This window comes from Barbus barbus, assembly GCF_936440315.1.
Source record: "Barbus barbus genome assembly, chromosome: 40".
NCBI classification, from domain to species: domain Eukaryota; kingdom Metazoa; phylum Chordata; class Actinopteri; order Cypriniformes; family Cyprinidae; genus Barbus; species Barbus barbus.
The window spans coordinates 7,438,906-7,461,170 of record NC_136718.1 but is presented as its reverse complement, the minus strand read 5'-3'; the positions used below and the strand labels follow the sequence as shown (position 1 = coordinate 7,461,170).

The 22,265-nt window shown below is 36.5% G+C and overlaps 2 protein-coding genes across 5 annotated transcripts; both read left to right on the top strand.

Annotated features, from left to right (window-relative positions):
- The first annotated feature begins 182 nt into the window (after positions 1-182).
- Positions 183-16,461, top strand: LOC306859754 (glucose-6-phosphate 1-dehydrogenase). Of its 3 annotated transcripts, none has more exons than XM_079400995.1 (13): positions 183-406; positions 1,472-1,593; positions 8,941-8,978; positions 9,379-9,487; positions 9,569-9,786; positions 11,939-12,097; positions 12,282-12,407; positions 12,775-12,868; positions 13,904-14,090; positions 14,724-14,959; positions 15,105-15,181; positions 15,267-15,359; positions 15,429-16,461. In XM_079400995.1, the coding sequence occupies exons 2-13, from the start codon at positions 1,480-1,482 to the stop codon at positions 15,517-15,519; spliced, it is 1,542 nt and encodes a 513-aa protein (XP_079257121.1). In that variant the 5' UTR covers positions 183-406; positions 1,472-1,479; the 3' UTR covers positions 15,520-16,461. The 3 variants fall into 3 exon arrangements, with proteins under 3 accessions (XP_079257121.1, XP_079257122.1, XP_079257120.1); XM_079400996.1 differs by having other exon boundaries at positions 15,443-16,459; XM_079400994.1 differs by having other exon boundaries at positions 196-219.
- A 515-nt stretch (positions 16,462-16,976) lies between these two features.
- LOC306859802 (N-alpha-acetyltransferase 10-like) lies at positions 16,977-21,160 on the top strand. 2 transcript variants are annotated; one of them, XM_079401073.1, is made up of 9 exons: positions 17,006-17,178; positions 18,409-18,507; positions 18,586-18,644; positions 19,188-19,233; positions 19,347-19,462; positions 19,557-19,601; positions 20,053-20,137; positions 20,330-20,395; positions 20,785-21,160. In XM_079401073.1, the coding sequence occupies exons 1-9, from the start codon at positions 17,158-17,160 to the stop codon at positions 20,986-20,988; spliced, it is 741 nt and encodes a 246-aa protein (XP_079257199.1). In that variant the 5' UTR covers positions 17,006-17,157; the 3' UTR covers positions 20,989-21,160. The 2 variants fall into 2 exon arrangements, with proteins under 2 accessions (XP_079257200.1, XP_079257199.1); XM_079401074.1 differs by lacking the exon at positions 20,330-20,395 and having other exon boundaries at positions 16,977-17,178.
- Positions 21,161-22,265: the final 1,105 nt, after the last annotated feature.

The window sequence follows — 22,265 nt, the reverse complement described above, 5'->3', positions numbered from 1 at the left end:
CTCTACATTCGACTTTTTTCTAGCTCTTATCAGCAGGACTTAATGTTCATTAGGTATTCCGCATGCGCGCTCTCCATCGGACTGAAGAGTGTTCAGCATGTACGCCATTGGAGCTTATAGCTGTCAATCACCTGTGCTGTTATCCACAAGCCCCTCCCTCCTGTCGTCTGTCCCCGCCCCCCGTCGCTTATGCTCTGATGGGCAGTCGAGCGAGCGCTGGTGAGTTCCTCTCTACACCAATAAAATCACAGAAGCTCGCCGTGTCGTTTCAACAGGGAAGGAGGAAACTGTTTTAAAGAATGACACTGTAGTCTGTATTGTTACATTTGTTTTGCGCTGAGTCTGTTACAGCCCTTTAGCCTTTAAATCCTGCTATTTTTGTTTGGTTAAGTAAAGAGCACTCAAAGTAAGTAGCATGTTGTCATGCAGTGCGCGCGTTTGATTCTGCTGTCTACTAACCAGCTTTATCTTTCAATTTATTCCACACATTTATGTTTTAGGCATTTGTTTTGAATGTGATGCATTGCGTAAAATAACTGGCAAGCTGTTAGTCCAGTCAGTGCAAAATAAGGGATTGTGCTAATAACATTATAGTAAGTTCAGAGTGGGTCTGTCTTGTGTTTTTTGGTCACACGAGGTTTCTCTGTGTATCTTTTCTGTATGCCACAGAGAGAGCACACACTACAGTCTCTAAACATAGTGGTAGGACTATATGTTTGCCATCCCAATTGTGATGTGATTTGTCAAATTACTAGACTAGTCAACACTATAGCTGGTGTTGTGTGTCTGTCAGTGCAAGTGACTGCATTGGCAAGGAATTATTGCATGTGCAAGAGCTTTAACAAATGCATATACTTTTTTCATATACTACTTTTTTCATATACTACTTTCTTTCCAAGTGGCATGTATGCTTTCAGAATCAGGAAATTTAGTTAAACTTGCTCTGTGGTTGTGTTACTTGTTTAATATTCATTCTAATGCCTTTGACATTGTACTGTGTGTATGTTGGCAGCTTTAGTAAAAGCTCTTTGGAAAACACCTTTTGAATCTACATGCATCATTTTTCAGTAGTGATGGACTAATTTCTTTATTTAGCCATTTTGAGGTTGGTGGTGGCTAATTAACATACGCATAAGTGTTATTTTGCTGTTTTTGTTGTCATTGTTGCATTATATCAGCAGCATTATCGTTCATCCTGATGTCTGCTATCTTCCAAAGCAACTTTATTTATTAACTGCCCTGCCAACATTTTCACTGACCTATTTTTTTTTTACTTTTATTTTAGAAATATTTTTGGCACATATAAAATTATTTTTCATTTAAAATTATTTAACCTTTCTTAAACAAAATGAATGCATAGAAATGATACAGCTGTAATATAACTCCAGAATATAATGCTAAAAAAATAAATTTGATATGACTGAGGACAACTCCAGATCTGTGGTTTACTCTTTTTCTGACCTCTTGACAGACGACAAGATGAGCCTTCCCCTCTCCCGCTCTGAAGTGTTTGGGCAGCTGAGGAAAGAGCTGCATGATGATGTGGAATTTCACCAGTCTGACGTTCATATCTTTATCATCATGGGTGCTTCGGTGAGTCTCAGTGTGTGTGGTGTATATATAAATCTCTCTCTGCTAATGAGGAGTTGATACAGTCTCATCTGCAGCCGTGAATTGTCTCTCATTTTGTACACTTTACATCTATTGACAAACCAAAAATTTGTGAATTTGTGTTTTTGGGCTACTTTTTTCTTTACAGTGACTACATTTACATGCACATCGGTATTGTAATATTAGTCTGAAATTGGCAGTGTTCTGTTAAGTACTGAATCATGTGAACACCTCAGTCCAATTGCCTGATTCAGTGTAAGACAATATTCTGATTTCACAAATTTCAATTCCCACCCTTGGAATATCATAAATCTGTTGCATGCAAACACCTTATTCAGAAAATGCTAACATTTTAGATTAGGGAACACTGTTCATTATTAACTAGTTGCTTATTTGCATGCATATTACTAGCATATTGGCTGCTTATTAGTACTTATAAAGCACATATTAATGCCTTATACTGCATGACCAGAATAACTAGGTCCCTAAACCCTACCCTATATCTAAACTTAACTACTACAGCTACCTTACTATCAATAAGCAGCAAATTAGGGAAAACTCTTAGTTAATAGTGAATGTGTTTTCTAATCTAAAGTGTTACCCAGCAAATTTAACGAAAAGAGATTATGCGCACACTCTCCCCAACTTCCAAGATTGTAAAGCACATTTCAGCTGGCACAGGTGCACATATAGTTTCATCACCGGATTTCATCACACTTTCCATGATTGCAGTGGTGTAGTGGTGCCTGGAGAAGTGGGTATACTCTTTAATTTATGCCCCCAGGTTTTTTTTTTTTTTTTTAAGCAGCTCTGCAAAGGATGAACTACCTGTGTCAAAAACAGTGACATGTAAAATAGTCTTGCATATTTAGTTCACTCCAAAATGGGCCAGTAATATTTGCACTCTGTTACTTAACTACTTCTGCTTGAGTAAGGATCATTATGAAAATAATATTATCCACAGAAGAGGTGCAGATTTTGCAATTAAAATTAATGTATAAATAGACTGCAGCAACTGACATTTTGTCAGAATCCCTAGTAAATTACATGCTATTTTGTTTAGTTGTCTGTTCAGAATTGTGGGAGAATTGTGATCCCTATTTGAAACAAACAAAAAATCATGATTCTCAATCATTTAAGAAGTTAGCGATATGAGATTTGAAAAGGGGAAAAAAAAGTTTGGCAAAAGGTGGGCGCGAACTCGGGTCGATCGCGTCAAAAAGCATGCGCCTTACCATCCACGCCACTGAAACTAATGTTTAATTACCTTCTTTTTTTATTCTTGACTAACTCAATCACACGTTAGTGGGCGGAGTTCATGTAAATAGCCTTTGCCAACAAGATGGGCTATTTGCACTTAGTGTAAATAGACACTCCGTTTTTGATTACCTGTAGATGACTTGGAAAAACACACACAAACCATAATGTCGCAATCATGCGTTTACTGTCTTCACGTTTCTTTTTATTCAGCTTAGCTACAGTAGAGATGGCTTTGGCCACAGCGATAGCTGGATTCTTACACGTTCTTCTATGAGGCCGTTTCAGGGATAACGTTATCCGGCTTCGAGTGACCGCATCACTGTCTTTACTGGATGTTTTTAGAGAATATTTGCGCATATTCACATGCGATTGGATTAGTTACTCATATGCTGGACTGTCGTGATTTGGCTAATGCAGGACACTACTGAATGGTGCGCATCAGAGGGGATTTAGAAGTGGGTATACGGAATGCCGACTGATAAAGAAGTGGGTATACACCGTATACCTGCGTATACCCTCCACTACACCACTGCATGATTGCATATAGAGGAATGAGCATTTCCACATCCTACAATTCTGTCGCCATTCTGTAAACTCCACCATGATGGCTCTCTCCCACAAGTCCTTCTCAAGCAAACTTTCATCCCCTCACTTTTCTTCTGTTGCTCTAGTTACATATTACTGCATGTGTTTATTAATGATTGTGCCATGCTTTCCATTTCATGGTGGTGTTGTTGGGATTGTTGGAGGTAAGAAGTGTTAGAGTCCTAATTAAATTATTGTGAAAACTGGGGATGTAATGAATCACACAACTCACGATGCGATACGATTCACAATACTTGTTTGATACAATTTTCCCAAAGTTTTTTTTTTTGACAAAATGAGATTTAAGAGAAATTAATGTTTTTTTTTATTATTTCTCAGACAAAATGCTGCACATTTCTGTCAAATAACAACTAAATCTAAATGTTAAAACAATTTCCAAATAAATAAATAATACAAATAAAAGAAATCTCTTCATATAAACAAACTAAGGCTTTGCCTGTGCTCTTTTCATTCCAAAATAGAGGCAACCACTGCATTTTAATCACAGTTCAAACAAAGATTGCGTACATGCAGCATGAGCAGGTTTTTATTTATGTTAGATTGTATAATTTTGAAATTTAAAGCAAAAAGAGAATGGCTTTATCTTTGTGAAACTATACTACATAAAACATCTGAACGAAACAAAAACAGTAGACAGGCTGAATGAGATGCAAATGCACTCTCTGACAGCAGGTGGCGCTTATGGAACAGCGGCAATATTGTGTTTTCACTGGTTACCGCTGTAAACAAAGCAGCACTGCGCTTATAAATACTTTATGTATCATACAGAGGCAAGATGAAAAGAAAATACCATCTAAACTTTTCTGAAGAAAGTCATTTCCACTCAGAGATGCATTCATATAAACTCATACCTCCAATTGTATTGCGATTTTGTTTAAAATCTCAGCCGACTTGAATCAGTCATTACATCCCTAGTGAAAAAATACTAAAACAACTAACCAATGGCAGCATCTTGACTATTTGAGAAAAGAAAATGCACGTGAGGACTGGCATACTTAAAAAAAAAAATAATAAATACAAATGTGTACAGGAATAATCTGATGCCTGATCTGATACTATTTTGTATTATTTCTTGTATATGGTAGTTTCTTTGGTTGTACACCTTATAGTTTTACAGCACAGCCTGTTAACTGCTGATCCAATAAAGGAAGAGAATCTCAGATTCCTCTGAAATAATAAAACGGCCTTGACGTTTTGTACAAGGAAGTACAGCAGAAATTATGCAACCATGAAGGGACATTACCAGCACAGGGCTTCTTTTCAAGTGTGGTGACGGACAATCTGTGATTGGCTAGATGTGATGAAAGACTTATTGTATCAAAGTCTTGATTAGGTTCAGCATGAAATCTTAAACTGTGATGAATTTTGACAAAACCAATGTATGAAAAAAAAAATCATGCAAAATATTAAAGGGGTCATATGATGTTGCTAAAAAGAACATTATTTTGTGTATTTGGTGTGATGCCATGCGTTTATGCGGTTTAAGGTTCATAAAACACATTATTTTCCACATACTGTACATTATCGTTGCTCCTCTATGCCCCGCCTTTCTGAAACTCGTCGATTTTTACAAAGCTCATCGTTCTGAAAAGCGAGGTGTGCTCTGATTGGCCAGCTATCCAGTGCGTCGTGATTGGCCGAATACCTCAAGCGTGTGACAGAAATGTTATGCCCCTTACCATATTGTGATGCCGTGTCCCGGCGCGACGACACAAAAACAATAAAACCCATTATTAATGAGGCATTTGTTGCATCCAGTGGGGACATAATTACTGATTATAATGACTCATACTGTCTTTTTACGCATTGCGTTGGATCGCGCCTCATAAACATTACCATGTCTGCATTTGTGATCGGAGAAACGACAAACAAGCACTACTCTACACAGCTCAAAACTCACGTTTGAATCGTCAATAGCAAATTCTTTAAATAAGAAAATGTACTTACAGGCTGTGAATCATAAGCGCCATACTGTCCTTGCAAAGGCTTTATAGAAACAGCCTTTGAGCACAGCTGGCAGGCTACTCCCAGGTTCTCGCTGCACACACTCTAATATTTGCGTTGAACTGTTCTGGAACAGTGTTGTAAATACAATTTAACCACTGATTTCTAGTCGCTTCCTCTTTTGGAAGTCCAAACATAGTACTTTAATTTTCACAACGAAACACAGCGTCTCCAGGACATTGCGCCGGCGGCAGCAACAATACTACAGCGAGAATAATAGTTCTGCCATCTTTCTTTGCGTATACGTTTGGGCGGTGTTTTGCAAATCTTCCCACACCGTGACGTAGACATGTGGGGGGTGTTTGAAGGAGGGCTTTTATAAAGTTTATAAAGAATATCTCTTTGGTTTTGAGACTTTAGTCTTTGCAACTTCAGGGATCTTATCTATGCACAAACAGCTTGAATACTCCAAAGAGAAAGAAAAATTTGAAATTGCGTCGTATGACCTCTTTAAGAATATCTGAAGTGAAGTTTGCATTACAGTACATTAGACTTTTACTCTTCTCAATAGACCGTTTATCTTCTCAACATTTAGTTGTGAAATTTAAACCCTCTTCCTCATTTTTTTGGTTAGATTTTCCTTGTTCCTCCTCATTTTGTTCAGCTTTTTACTTGTCTGCTTTTACACAACTGCTTTGTGTAATCTTTTGTTACTGTTGGCTTTTCCTGTTCGTATTGTTTGGCTTTTTAAATGGGTGCTAGTGAGCTGGATTATGCAATATCACTCTCTGTCAGCACTTTTCTTTCAATTGCTGTGAAGAGAGAGAGGTGAAAGAGCTGGCTTGTGTTTGGGATGAGGGTGTGATCAGAAAGGTGGTGGAGAAAGGGATATGCATGGCCGGGTCTGGATTGTTAGTTGGCAGGTTTCCACAGGTTTAATATTATGGCATAATGTTAAGTCCATTCAGAAACCATGTCAAAATGCAGATGCAACATCACCTCATTTGTCTAACCTTGAGCCACTTAGATTCAGTGCATCGACTCCCAGCCAGCCTGTCACATTACCAAATTTGTACCTAACTTCATTTTAAAGACAGTTAGTGAGTATTCAGGCATGCTTAGTTGTCATTAGCTATGTAGCTTTGCAAATTACACTCTTCATTAAAATTAAAAACACAAGGGTCATTTTGGAAAAAAAAAAATCTGTCTGCTCATCAGTTGCCATTTATATAATGACCAAAAACTATAAAACTTCCTCTTATAATAATAATAAAGACATTTTGCACAAATCGGACTAAGTAACAGAATAAAGCTAGGCCTTTAATAATTTGCTTTATTAAAATATGAAGATAAAGCAGACGTGCTTAAAAATAAAATGTTTATAAATGGAATGGACGGGAATATCTTAAAATATTGTCTTGTGAAAATACATATTTTATTTTGTGAATGTGAATTGTATTACACATTTGTGAATTATGTAGACTACCATTTAAAAGTCTCTTATGCTCGCAAAGGCTTCATTTATTTGATCAGAATACAGTAATATTGTGAAAATATTATTACAATTTAAAATAACTGTCTTCTATTTGAATATATGTTCAAATATAATTTATTCCTGTGATGCAAATCTGAATTTTCAGCATCATTACTCCAGTCTCCAGAAATTATTCTGAAATATATATATATATATATATATATATATATATATATATATATATATATATATATATATATATATATATATATATATATATATATATATATATATATATATATATATATATTTTTTTTTTTTTAACCTTTTATATTGACAGAATTTGTTGTCCAAATACCGCAGGGAAAAAAATTGACTGCTTAAGTGGTTGAAATGTCAGCTCCAGTTGTCGAATGCATTACTGAACATTTACTTTTGTGTTTTTTGTTTGTTTTTGTTTTCCCAAAAGTAGTTTGCATTGTATTCAACGTGTACCTTTTTATCGTTTCATGCACTTTCCTGGAAATTAGTCTCATGGCCTTAACTCTTGCCTTCACTGAGATACACATTCCTCAGTTATGAACAAAAAAACTATCAGAATAAATGCACACAGTTTCTCTTGCTGCTTAGTTTTGTGCTAAAAGGTCATGGATGAATTTTTGTCAAGTCACCATTACTGAGTGCTTTTCACCATAGCAAGGCAGCAGGAGCAACTAATAGATTAAATGGTGAACTGATATATTTACTAAAATCCCCCAATAATGCATATCTGGAGAGATGGGACTCTCCCACAATGCCATAAATCAGCCAAGACAAACAGAATAGTGCTGTCTCACCATGCACAGAGCGTTTCTCGTGTGTCTGAATGGGTGTGGAGCAGATCTGCTGAGATCAATGACCTTTGCATTGAGAAAATTGAATCACATGGAGCAGGGATGGGTCGACTGTTATTTTAAGCTATAAATTGTATCTTGTTCTTGTGTTCTTTTGCATTTATTTAGTCAGTTTTATAATGAGATTAGTCACTGTGTTCCACAGAAATTATGGCCGTTCCCTAGGTTTTGATTGCTCTTCAGTCACAGTGATTCATGGTGATAGCTGACTATAATCAGACTATACTCGATTACAAAATGACTACTTGGCTTGACCTACAGGCACCATTAAATAGTTTAACAAATGCCTTTGTAGATTTTACTATTTGCAGAATTTTTAGGTAGCCGGTAGCCTTTACATTTAAAATCTGAAAAACTACACAACAAAAGCAATGAAGTCACTTTCAGAATAAATATACTGTATGTCAGTAACTTCCTTCTCAACCAAGTGATGGTTTAACTTGCTATTGCTAGTTTGTGGGGGGAAAAAATAAAGAAACAAAGGGGGTTATTGACCAAAAATAGAAATGTGAATGAAGACAAAATTTGGCGCTTCACGGCTCCAAGCAATACATAATTTATCATGCTCCTGCTCAGTTTTCAGGAGTACAGCAAGCACAGGGGTTTAATTATGTAATGATCTCTTTGTGAGGGACCCCTTTCATTAAAATAAAGGCAACTATACATGTCTACAGATCCATTTACACAATATAAAAAACATTTATGCATGAATCATGATATTATTTGGAAACGTTGTTTCTAAAATAAAATATTTGTCTTTTTGTCATTGTACTAAATATTGTTCCAAAGCAGCTTTACAGAAAATATTTGGTGAGATGCTCCTTAAATTTGTGTCTTTATATTAATTTTAAGTATTGGTTTGCAAATGTAAAGTGGAATAAATTCCCAACCGTGCTCTTATTGTGTAGGTTGCCACATTTTGCAAGACTTGCCGTTGATGTTGAGGTTTTTGGTCAGGGCCTGTGTTTAACATTTAGCCTGTAAGATCATCTAACTCTGATCACCGATCAGCTTTTCTCTGTGAAAAATCTTTTTTGTGATTTTAAATTGTTTTGAAAATGTTGTACTATGAAACGCAGTGAAGAGCTTTTGTGTAATTCAGCCTGTATTAATACATTGTTCCGTGATGTAACAAATGTGTCCTTTTTGTAGGGAGATCTGGCGAAAAAGAAAATCTACCCAACTTTGTGGTGAGCACTCTGACATGCTTTTACACATACTACTATTTACTAGTACAGTACCATTTAACATTTGGATCTGGTGAGAATTTTTAAATATTTTTATTTTATGCTGAACAAAGGCTGCATTTATTTAATCGTATTGTAAAATAAACTATTTAAGATTTATTAATATTTCATTACAAGTACTACTGTTCATTTAGATTTTTTTTTTTATTTGAATAAATTTTTTTCAGGGTCCCTTGAATAGTTCAAAAGAACATTTATTTGAAATCAAAATCTTTTGTAAAAAATATAAAAGTTTTTACTATCAATTTGATAAACTTAGTGTGTTTCTGTTGAATAACAGTATTAATTTCTTTCAGAAAATATAATTGACAGCTAAACCTTTGTTTCTGTCTGTCTCTTGTAGGTGGTTGTTTAGAGACGGTCTTCTCCCTGAACAGACATATTTTGTGGGATTTGCACGTTCTGATCTGACCGTGGATGCCATACGCACGGCCTGCATGCCCTACATGAAGGTCACAGCTCAGAGTTTCTCAATGTGCATTTGTCTGTTTACTGTCTATTTACTGTTAAAATATCCCCCCCCCCCCACTTAGGTGGCAGATTCTGAGGCAGATCGCCTTGCTGCATTCTTCAGAAGAAACTCTTACATCAGTGGGAAGTACGTGGATAAATCCTCTTTCTCCAACCTGAACACTCACCTGCTGTCCCTGCCTGGAGGAGCTGAAGCCAACCGCCTCTTCTACCTGGCCCTGCCGCCCAGCGTCTATCACGACGTCACCAAGAACATCAAGCATCAGTGCATGAGCACCAAGTGAGGAGTAGACGCATGCAGTTGCTTTTAAACTTGCCTCCGTTGCTAATTAAAAAACATCACTTTAGAACTAGTAATGAAGGAGCGTTGAGTTGCTTCATTAAAAGCTTAAGCTCAATTTATACTTCTGTGTCAAAACCTACGCCGTGGCCAACGCAGAGCCTTGATGTACAGGCCTGTGCCGTAACCTACGCCGTACCTTACGTGCACCTCTCCAAAAATCTAACTGTGTGTCAATTCTACGCGGACTGCAAGCGCTGTGATTGGTCTGCTAGAACCCCTCCCTCTGTATGTACTTGAGTTTTGTGTGCGTTCATGAGCACTGTAATATAGTTTAATGTTACACCTTATTTAAAATAAAACAAAGCAAAGAACAAGTCTTATCATTTATTATACTACATAGCATTATACATGTTACGATCGTCTAGGACCAGCCATAACTTAAATGAAATTTGCTGTCACTCCCAAGGTAGCATCAAGCAAAAAGTTAACTTATTAACAAATTTATAATGGAAAAATAGTAACAAACGGGACAAATTCTGGAGTGGACAAGGCCAAAATAACAAACAAAAATAACTAGTTTTAATAAAACCTCTAAATTCCCTAACCAAAATAACTTAACTCAAAACATAAAACAAACAATATATATATATATATATATATATAAAAGAAATGGTGTCACACTCCCCACTTCCCTTAAAATAAATATTTACAAATATAATTTGAAGTTAACAGAACAAAAGCAGGTTTCTCAAAGCGCCCACACACAATCACAAAGCAAAACAAATGGCACACATTCGGCCCTCTAGAATGTTTGGGGAGGTCCTTTTCACTGGAACCGGAACCAGACCAATTAGGAGGCAGCCAATCAGGGTCTCAAGATCTCAGGATCTCCAATCAGGATGAATGCAGACCACACCTTCTCCTGCACAGACACTCAAAAATACATACACGTACTTCGGCAGACCAGAGATGTAACGTACATCAGTAGTTGTCTGTGATAAACAATGTTAATCTGCCGTGGTACACGTCCTTGTGGAGATTGAAAGAATGCCATCTTCTCCTGTTCCGTTGTTGTCCCCTTTTTTAGTCTTAAATAATGATTTAACGTAATGATTTGATATTTATTTGCAGCCGTCACGGCTGTAATGCTTCCGCGACGAGCCGCTTCTTCTTCGGCTTTTGCCGTGGTACTGCGGGTTACACCAGCAACATGCCCGTGGACACTGCAAGAAGTATAAATTAGCCTTTATTGTATTACTGTATTAAAAGCTGTGTATTATGTATAGTACAGTATTATGAGAGGGAGATTGACTGAGCGACTGTGATTACCTGCATCTCATATTCACAATAAAACATTAGTTTGAATGTCCACTAGGGTTGGTACCGTTCACATTTTAACCAGTACTGTACCGGTATCGGTACCTGAAATTCGGTACCGGTACCCAACAGTACCTTTTTTCGGTACTTTACTCTCTGTGTAATAACAAAAACATTTATTTCAGCAAAAAAAAAAAGTCCAAAACTCTCAATTTCAACATTTTTAACAATAGGGCCCTACAATTTATTTATTTATTTAAATTTGTTCTTCTGGCATTCCAAATAAATTAAAACAAGTGGAAAAAAAATCCTCTCTCTTTTACCACGCGCTCTGTTCTCTGCGGTGCCTCCTCGTAGCAACAATAATTGCACTGATTTCAAGTGCAAAATAGTTTAAAACCATGCTTTTTTTGAGCGTAAAATATTGGCGCAAATAGCAGTACTTTGACGAGTGCAAACGTTAGTAAATCGCGTTGCGTGATTCATTTGAATATTCTCCTCCCATAAATTTTGCGTCTGAAAGGGAAACTCCTACAAATGCATATTCAATAAGGTCAGGCACAAAAAAATAAATGTGTCCACACCCTTTCAGTGCTAATTCTTCACTGCGCATCTTTAGTAAATCCTGACAGTACCATTTTAACACCAAAAGACAGTTTGCGCTGGTGCAAGCTGCTAGTAAATCTGTCCCAATATTGCTAAAACTTGAAAACTGAAAGTATAAAAAATAAAAGCTAATTAAAAATGTGTGTAGTTTCTGTTCAGTTTTCTGATTGTCTGTGTATATGAGTTTGCCTTAGCAGCATATTTTTTGTGTTTGTATGTTTGGTAGAGGCTGGAACAGGATAATCGTGGAGAAGCCTTTTGGACGTGACCTGCAGAGCTCAGAGGAGTTAACCAGTCATCTCTCTTCTCTCTTCACTGAGGACCAGATTTACCGTATAGACCATTACCTAGGCAAAGAGATGGTCCAGAACCTCATGGTTCTCAGGTGCGGCTTTTTCCCTTTCCCGTTGCCTCCATCACCCTTTTCATCCCTGTCTGCCTGCTGCTTTTCACTGGCTGTCACACACAGTTGTCATTTATGCATAATTAAGGATTAAACTCCACCAGGAATCTCTTCATCTGTATCGGTGTCTCTTTAGTCACAGTTTTCTCTCCTATTTTCTTTACAGGTTTGGAAACCGGATATTTGGCCCCATATGGAACCGGGACAGTGTAGCGTGTGTGGTTCTGACCTTCAAAGAGCCATTTGGTACCCAGGGCCGGGGGGGATATTTTGACGATTTTGGTATTATTCGGTTAGTTTTCTTGCTTTGAGCTGATTTTTGCATCTGTGACACTAAGATCTTTAATTGCATGTTATGAAATTATATTCTACCAAAAACTGAACTTGTTTGTTTCATTCAACCTGTACGATTTTCTTCTGTGGAACACAATTTTTGATGCGTGCACAAAATGTTCCATACAATGAAAGTACATTGTGTGAAGCACCATACAAGTAGAAGGAAGTGCAAATAAACTTCAAAGAGAAATAAAAAAAAAAAGTGTGTAAAAATAGATTGCACTTTCTGTGCATGAGGACTCCCTTCAAAGGCTGTGAGGATTTTGATATTCTAATCAAGCATGATTTGTAAATGAATGTATTCTTCTCTTTTCTGTCTCCAGTGATGTGATGCAGAACCACCTGCTGCAGATGCTCAGTCTGGTTGCCATGGAGAAGCCTGCATCCACCAGCTCTGATGATGTTAGAGATGAGAAGGTAACGAGCCGGTCAGCCAATGAACTGTGTACAGCCGCCCTTTGCAGCACTCTTTTCTGGCACTTATCTGAATGATCCTGAATTTAGCCTTGAGCAGCAAATATATCAAATTTATTGATCCATCTGTCTTACAGTTAACCATTAGCGGTTGGCGGAGTGTATATAAATTAAGGTCTTGGCTCTGAGAATTACACTCCAGGGTAGTGTTCACTTTTGGTTTGTACTATAGAATAATTGATTTTAAGTGTACATTATGGTGATTATGTGTAGTACCCAAGGTGTTTATTTTTTTCATTCATTTTTTTTTCTTTTTTCTTTGTTTAAAGACTTTTAACAATGTGAAGTAGGTTTGTGCTTTTCCCAGTCCTTTATTTTTTTCTTTTGCTTTGAACTGATTTTTAAAGTTTGTTTAATTTTATTTAGTTTTTGTTTATTAAAATTTTGTACTTTTTAGCAGTGTGAAGTAGTCCCATACAAATATGGATTTGTTTGTTTATTCATTTTTATTTAGATTTTTTTGAAGACTTCTGTGTGAACGGTGAAGTAGACTTGTACTTTTCACTGTAACGGTTTGTTTGTTTTGTACTGATTTTTTAATGTTTATTTCCTTTTTATTTTACTTTTGCAATGCTTTTTATTTATTTTTTGTTTTGTTTTTGAATGCTTTTAACAGTGTGAAGTAGACTTATTTTTCCCTGTTTATGTGTTTATTTTTTTTAAGTTTTCTTTTTATTGAAGTAGACTTGTTTTCTTTTCCTGTTTATGTATTTTCATTTTTCATTTTTGTTTTAAGACTTTTCACCAGACAAAGTACACTTGCCCCCCCCCGTCTACTGCAAAGAGTTGTTTTCTATTTTATTTATTTGTGTGTGTGTGTGTTCAATCACAGCTTAGCTTATTGGTTAAAATCCATAAATGAGTGCTCATGATGCATCCAAGTGAAGAGCTTTTGCTGTGATAAATGGGATTTATCCTGGATTATTATAGATCTCCTTTCTAATACCTGTTTTTTTTTTGCTCTGTGTCCCTCTACAGGTGAAGGTGCTGAAGTGCATTGAGCCGGTCTCTCTCTCAGATGTGGTCTTGGGTCAGTATGTGGGAGATCCAGATGGAGAAGGAGAGGCTAAACTGGGTTATCTAGATGACAAAACGGTCCCTGAAGGCTCCACTCAGGCTACATTTGCCACAGCAGTGCTTTATGTAAAGAACGAACGTTGGGATGGTAAGTGATTGCTAATTAGCTAATGTTTACAGTCTGGCCAAACATATCAAGTTCAAGTTGAGCTTTATTGTATTCTGCTACATGTGGGGACATACAGTGGAATGAAATGTCGTGCCTCACAGGACCCAAGTTTGACCTTAAATGAGAAGCTTTACTAACCCTTTGGTCTTGAAATTGTTTTGTGGCTAAAAATGCTAAATTTAATTTTAGCAGTCTCTTATGCTCATCCTTTCTGTGATTTTAAAAAAAAAACAGTAAAAACGGCAACATTGTGAAATGTCAATATAATTTATAATTTTCTCTTTGAATACATTTTTAAAATGTATTAATTTCTGTAATGGTAAGCGTCATTACTCCAGTCTTCAGTGTCACATGAGACTTCAGAAATCAATGTCTAATATGATGTATAGAAAGAACAGCATTTATTTGAAATTAATTTTTGTTGTCTGTCAATTCATTATTTTGATCAATTTAATGCTTCCTTGCTGAATATAAATATTAATTTCTTTCATTAACAGCAAAATAACATTTTACTGATTTAAAACTGAACAGCAGTATATACCTGATATACCCAGTATATGGTCTTTCTCTTCCTAAATGTGTTGATATTTTATTACCCCTGTCTCTCTCCAGGTGTTCCCTTCGTCCTCAGGTGTGGAAAGGCTCTGAATGAGAGGAAGGCAGAGGTGAGGCTGCAGTTCACAGAAGTTCCTGGAGATATCTTTAACTCTCAGTGCAGGAGGAACGAGTTAGTGGTGCGAGTGCAGCCCAACGAGGCCATCTACGCCAAGATGATGAGCAAGAAACCTGGAGTCTATTTCAGCCCTGAAGAGACAGAGCTGGACCTGACCTACCACAGCAGATACAGGGTAAAACACACACCTTTCATCCATTCACACTCGGTTTCTTTTGTCCTAAATGGCAACTTTGACTAATAATATGTGGGAAATTATTTATTTCAACCAGAAATCTTTATTAAAGTAATGTGCTTTTCTCTTTTCTCCCTTTTCAAAGGACGTTAAGCTGCCTGATGCCTACGAACGTCTGATTCTGGACGTCTTTTGTGGCAGCCAAATGCATTTTGTGCGAAGGTGCGTTTCTTACTGTGCTCTCTACAATACGTTGTTATAATAATTCTGAAACAACCATTTCTGAATTTGACTTATTTTATCAAAGTGATGAGTTGAGGGAAGCCTGGAGAATCTTCACTCCTCTGCTTCATCAGATAGAGAAGGAGAAGACGCCACCCATCAAATACAAATACGGAAGGTAAAAAATGTTTTGTTTTTGATGAAGTGATGTGTAATATCTCTCACATTTGCTCTGGCTCTCTCATAGCCGTGGTCCTGCAGAGGCTGATGAGCTGGTACAGAAGGTGGGCTTCCGCTACGAGGGTACATACAAATGGGTGAACCCACACAAACTGTGAAAGAAGAGGACGACAGAAATGAGCTGAAGCCTTTTTTTAAAGAAGGACCAACAGGATTAGCGAACACTTTTTTTTGAATGTTATTAATTATAACCAGCTCAATATGATATATAATGCTTTATAGGACATTTCTCATTATTTTGTTGGACTGAACAACATTTACAATGTTCGGTTATGCACTTAAGCATCATGATATTTTTACTGCGCTGTCATTTGTTCTTTATTCTTAAAGAAAAGCATGGCTTCTGTTATGCATTCCTCTTTCAACAAGCAAAAGTCTTAACATTAAATGCTGCTCACATTTCAGAAGTGGTATAAAAGTACAATCTGCTCCTGCAGTGATGGTTGTGTTCATGTATTTTTTTTTTTTTATGAAATGCTATAATTGGACCACACAAAAGAAAGATTCCTGAAGCATACAGGTATTAGGATTCCAGTGCATGTACTGTATGTATATGACATTTAACCATGTCTTAAGGGTCCCACCGATTGGCTTGATGAGCCACAAATGTGTTTAGTCTTAAAAAAAGCAGATGCATTATTCCACATCTCTCTGTAAATAATTGAATAGATTAGCTTTAATGTTTGTTCCCTCATTTGGGCATGGTCTCTTTCTGCTCGCTGTTGCTTTTGGTTTCAGCACTAGATAGACACTGAACCAGTGTCTGTTACCAACTTTGTTAGTCTGTGTATTGTGAGTTTTGGACAGCACTGAATCTCAACATCCTGTCAGGCTGCCTAAAACTAATTATTTATTTATCAGTCAATTTTGGGAAATAACTGTTTGTCTGGCCTTTATATATATTTTTTTTTCTTTTTTTGGGCGGGCTTCTTCAATATCTGTGAGTTCTTTAACTTTTCTGTAAAAGATCTGCCCAGTGTTTTCTATTTTATTATAATAGACTACTACTTTTACAATAAAGCATAGTGAAGATGCCTCACATGTGTCTTGTTGCTTTTTCTCCATCTGGTCCTTTCATATTCCCTTAATATCTTTGGCTTGCTTCAGTACAGCCAATATTGCAATAAAATGACTGAGTGAGTAGTCTTGGAAAAGTCATGGGGATTTCTTTAGTGAATGTAGATTTCTCAGTCAGTTTTCAGTCTTTATAGAGACTTTTGTACAATTGTTTAAATATTATACACCTCTGTCTGTCATGCACATAGAAATCCTATCACGATTTAAAAACGCTTATGAAGTAAACAAGACCGGAAGAATAGTGGAAATTATTTTCAGAAAAAAAACTGTTGGAGCTTTGATATACATCAAGCTTTAATACAATTAAATGTATAAAAACAGAATAAAGGCTTGGAGGTTTTACTCTATAATTTTTCAGTAGGATTTACAATATAAATAATTTATTAAAAACAAATAACCTAGAATGTAAATAGTTTATAAAACATTTGATATGTCTAAAACTAAACCTCGGTTTCTTGGCTTTTATTCAAGGACTTTTATTATCGTTATCACCGGAAGGACTTTACTATCCGAGCATCCGTCTTCCGGTCATGGGCAACATGGTTGTAGTGGTGTAGCTGTGTCCATCTGCCTGCTTGTTCGATTCTATTGAAACATTCTGTATTTGACAGCTGTATTGATATCGTATAATATATCTATCAAGCAATCCAGAAGGCAAAATGAATATACGCAACGCACGGGTGAGTAAATGAAACTAAAGACAAGGTGTGTGTGTGTGTGTGTGTGTGTGTGTGTGTGTGTGTGTGTGTGTGTGTGTGTGTGTGTGTGTGTGTGTGTGTGTGTGTGTGTGTGTGTGTGTGTGTGTGTGTGTGTGTGTGTGTCTGTCTGTCTGTCTGTCTGTCTGTCTGTCTGTCTGTCTGTCTGTCTGTCTGTCTGTGTGTGTGTCTGTCTCTCTGTGTGTCTCTCTGTGTGTCTCTCTGTGTGTGTGTGTCTCTTTGTGTGTGTCTCTTTGTGTGTGTCTCTCTCTGTGTGTGTGTGTGTGTGTGTGTGTGTGTGTGTGTGTGTGTGTGTGTGTGTGTTTCTTTGTGTGTGTCTCTCTCTGTGTGTGTCAACCCATTTTGGGCATCATTGACGCGTTCTGTGTGATGTGAGTCTGAATGTATTAAATATTATTTGTCTTTTTATTATATTTACGATTTGCTTGACTCATAGACGCTCTGCAGTTTAGTAGTTTTTAAAGGGACCGTGTTCTGTAACGTTGCTTTTGTATCATTATACAAACCAACACGTATCGACACCTTCAACACTTCTCACATTATGACAGTTTATTTGCTATAGTTTAGAAAATGGTAATAAAATATAAAAAGAAGCTGTCAGAACAAATTAATCTTGATAATGTCAGATAACTTTGATAGAAAGGTGTATGAATTCAGTCGAATAGCTGTCAGCTGTTTAATTTAAGTATACAATTAGATAATACCAATTTAGGTCAACCAATTACTACGCAATGCTTCATTTTGTTCAGTCTGTGGTGTAAAAAGGTCGTATTAGCAATTAAAGAAAAACACACTTAAGCAAAACACGGTCAGGTCAAAGTGTCTGAATAATTTTTGGTCACAAATTATTATCAGTTTCACTGGTAGTCCACTGTATGAAGAATTTTGGGTATGTCACAGTTTATTTAATTTTGTTATCCTCACTTACATAAATGAACTATAGTGTCCTGCACCCACTAGTCAAAAATTATATCTGGTGTCTGAATAATTTTTGGTTTGACTGTATATCTTTTTCCTGAGGTACACTTATATCAGTCAAGCACCAAAACAGTCATAGTTTAGTTATACATGACTATTTTCCAGCTTCTCTCTGAATATTTGGCTAATGTACTTGATGTGAATGATTCAGTATTACTGCAGGTGGCAGGTAGAGAGCAGCTTGGCTCAATGGTTTTCTCTTTTACGTGTCTCCAGCCAGAGGATCTGATGAACATGCAGCACTGCAACCTGCTGTGTCTTCCCGAGAACTATCAGATGAAGTACTACTTCTACCACGGCCTGTCCTGGCCACAGGTCTGACACTGATCTTTATACAAACACTGATTATCATGTGCTGAACTGCTTTACTGAACAGCTGTGTTTGCTTTCCAGCTGTCATACATCGCAGAGGATGAGAATGGGAAGATAGTGGGATATGTTTTGGCTAAAATGTAAGTTTTTTATTTTTTATTTATTGCTTTCATGTGTGAAATGTCCATAAAAGGGATACTCCACTCAAAATAGATAATTCTGTCATAATTTACTCACCCTCATGTTGTTCCAAACCTGAATGACTTACTTTCTGCGGTGAAACTTAAAGAAGGTATGTTGGTGACCAAAACATTTTGTTTCCATTAACTTGCATTGTATGGACAAAAAAACAAATCCACTGGAAGTCGATGGAAATCCAAATTGTTTGGTTACCAAAATATATTATTTTACGTTCTACAGAAAAAATAAATAAAAAAATTCTCACAGGTTTGGAACGACATGAGGGCAGAAATTTCTTCATCATTACCCTTATCATTTACATGACGGTAAATAATGACAGAATTTTAATTTTTGGGTGAACTGTCCCTTTAAGAAAGGTTATTTTGTAAATTATAATTAATATAATAATCAATTAATTATGTAAAATTCATAATTAATGAAATAATACATTTGAATTAAAATAAAGATTACTTTATGTAAATTGCATATTGTAAATTTTACAGGGAGGAGGATCCTGACGACGTGCCTCATGGACACATTACATCACTGGTAGTGTTATTAATCTGAAAACATTTGCTGTTCTTTCTCCTCATTTGTGCTGATGTTGTCTTTCACCCTGTCTGCATGTGTATAAATAAATGCACTCCTGTGTGTTAAAACAGGCAGTTAAACGCTCTCACAGGCGTCTTGGACTGGCTCAAAAACTGATGGATCAAGCCAGCAGAGCCATGATTGAGAACTTCAATGCCAAATATGTCTCTTTGCATGTCAGGAAGAGGTAGCATATACAATCTCATCATCATCATCATCATATCAGGCCTGAGAGATTTTCTGAAGTGATTTTCCTGACCGTGTTTCTGTTTGTATTTCAGTAACCGGGCCGCTCTTCACTTGTACTCAAACACACTTAAGTTTCAGTGAGTATCACTTCTTTTTTCTCAGTTCTATTATATTGTGAAAGACTATGGACTGCCAGTCAATTAAAACTAAATGAATTACAAATTTAATTTCATAAAATGCTAGATGGAGTGTAACACAATGAAATAACTGCAGGTGTCTCTGGTGTTTTTAAATTGAAAACAATTAAAACAATGCAGAGTGATGACATTCTGTGTTAATGACCCTTCAGAAATAGTTCACCTTCAAAAACATCAGTATAATTAAATGGATGATTAACTGTTAATTGTACTAAATTAGTGTTAAATTGACAGCACTAGAATAAACCTATTTTCAAAAACAGCTCAGTTTTAGCCACCATTTATAACTGTGTATGAATATGTATCTTGGTACATTGGAGAGACAATAAGTGCATTGTGATATCGCATTGCATCACAGTCATACCAAATGCTTCCTGATGCTGTATTGTAGGATTAGTGAAGTGGAGCCCAAATATTATGCAGATGGAGAAGATGCTTATGCCATGAAGAGGAATCTCACACAGATGGCAGATGAGGTATGTGGTGTTGCAGTTACATATCATTATTAACTCCTTAAATGAAGATGAATAAACAATTTACCAAATTGTAACCTGAACCTCTACACCCACTGAACATATGTGGAAGAATAACACGGGCAAAAATCTTTGGTGAAACGAACCACAAATATTCAGTTTGCTTCCTCACGGATTTTCCAACTGTTTGACTAGGACTCTAACAGTACTCATGATGTATCTATGTTGATCTCAGAAGGAGGCTTGTGCCAACTTGGAGTTGTGAGTCAAGTGGTTTTTAAATACCTAATCAAAAATATGTATTTTTATCTTTGATGAAAAGTGTTAGTAACAGAAATCACACATTCACACATCTAAATTCGGTCAGTGCAATTGAGTCGCACCTTCCACAGATTTTGAATAAAAAAATTAGAGGGGGATAAATTGGTTTCATCTTCAAAAATTAAACGGCTACTGGTAGCTTTTAAAAAAAAATCAATTTTCTTTATTCTCCAGATTCATTGTTACCAATTAGCAAGACTCAAAAACACATTTAACACATTACACTTGCCAGTTTGCTTCCTTATTCAGTGGCGAACGCTGGTAGAGATGTTTACTTTTATAAAAAAAAATCACCACTATGGAAAATACAAATTTTTCCTGATGTGCAGTTGCAGAAGCCAGGAGTTCGTCTGTGGGGCTCAGAGGCTCCATCATCTCAGGACGCATCTGTTACTGGCCTGGTGGAGAAGCTGACGGTGCAGGATGGAGAGAAGGAGGGAGATGGAGACAGCGGAGGAGAGAGTAAAGAAATGAGTGAGGTTAGCGAGGCCACGGAGAGCACAGACGTCAAAGACTCCTCGTCAGACTCGTAACTCACATCTCCGTGTGTTCACACCCATCATATAGGTTTCAAATTGGTTTACAGTGTTTATATGCTCTGATGGTTTTATTTTCAAAATACAAGTAACTGACCTTGTATAAGCGGTTCACAACTATGAAATTATTTGTGAGGAGATTTGTCAGTAAAATTGAAGATTAAACATCTTTTGTGGTGGTGTCATTATCTTGCCAAAAACAAACAATTGTTTTATTACTGTCAAATGTATGGCTAAGAATAGGTAGTTAGTGTAAACCTTTTTTTTTTGGACATTTCTGCCTTAAAAGTTAATGAGAATGAATGACCTATTTTATTCTGTAATCTGAGGAGCTAGTAAAAAACGGATTTGGCAAAAATGTGTAGTGTTGTATGAGTCTATCAATATTTTTCCTCTGAAAATACGTTTTGTCAGAGATTATTGTTATGCAAACATGGAAATCACCTTGAATGCAAACAGTGAAAGCCAAACATTTTATTGTAAGATTACTTGTACTTTGTCTTTTTTTCTGTCAACTTAAATATAGTTTTCAACTGCTTCATTCTTCAAAAACAGCGTATTTACAAGCTACATTGCGATATATTAATAAAACAATCTTCGACGAAATGTGTTGCACAAACTGTTAAAGCCGGACTCACATAAAACAGGGACCGTGTAAAAAATGAACGCATTTTTGGGTTCCTTCAGTAGGATGTGCAGGGTTACCAACAGCCGGAGACAGCACAAGGTTTGGCACGCTTTTCATTTTTCTCACTTCTGGTGTTGTGAAGAATAGCATATATATCCCACTTCATCTTTATCACTGTGACTGGGTTCACCAAAGTTATTGACTACCGCTCACTGTATATGTGTTAGAGGGTATTGTGGGTGGTTAAATAATGTTACTGACAGGCTCATTGCTGTGTTCATGTCTAATTTACCTGGATAATATACTTTTAAATAGGGCGAGATTTCACTGTGGTCCGGCAGAGGGCAGTAAAGTTATAATTTTAGCAAATAATTTTCCATAATCATATTAGTGCTGGGCGTCTTCAACAATTCACGTCAAGGGCCCTTTGGTGGATATAGATTTGAATGTCTTTTATTGTTCAAAACTGAGAATTGTAAGCCAGGCTTACATGTGTTTAGTGCGCCTACCAAACTGTTCATATACTGATATGACATTTAAATCGTAAACCTTTTAAATAATCATAATTAAATATAGGTTCATTACAGTTTAATTTTACTTAATACATTTTAATGTGTGAAGGACAGTGACACATATAGCTAAACTT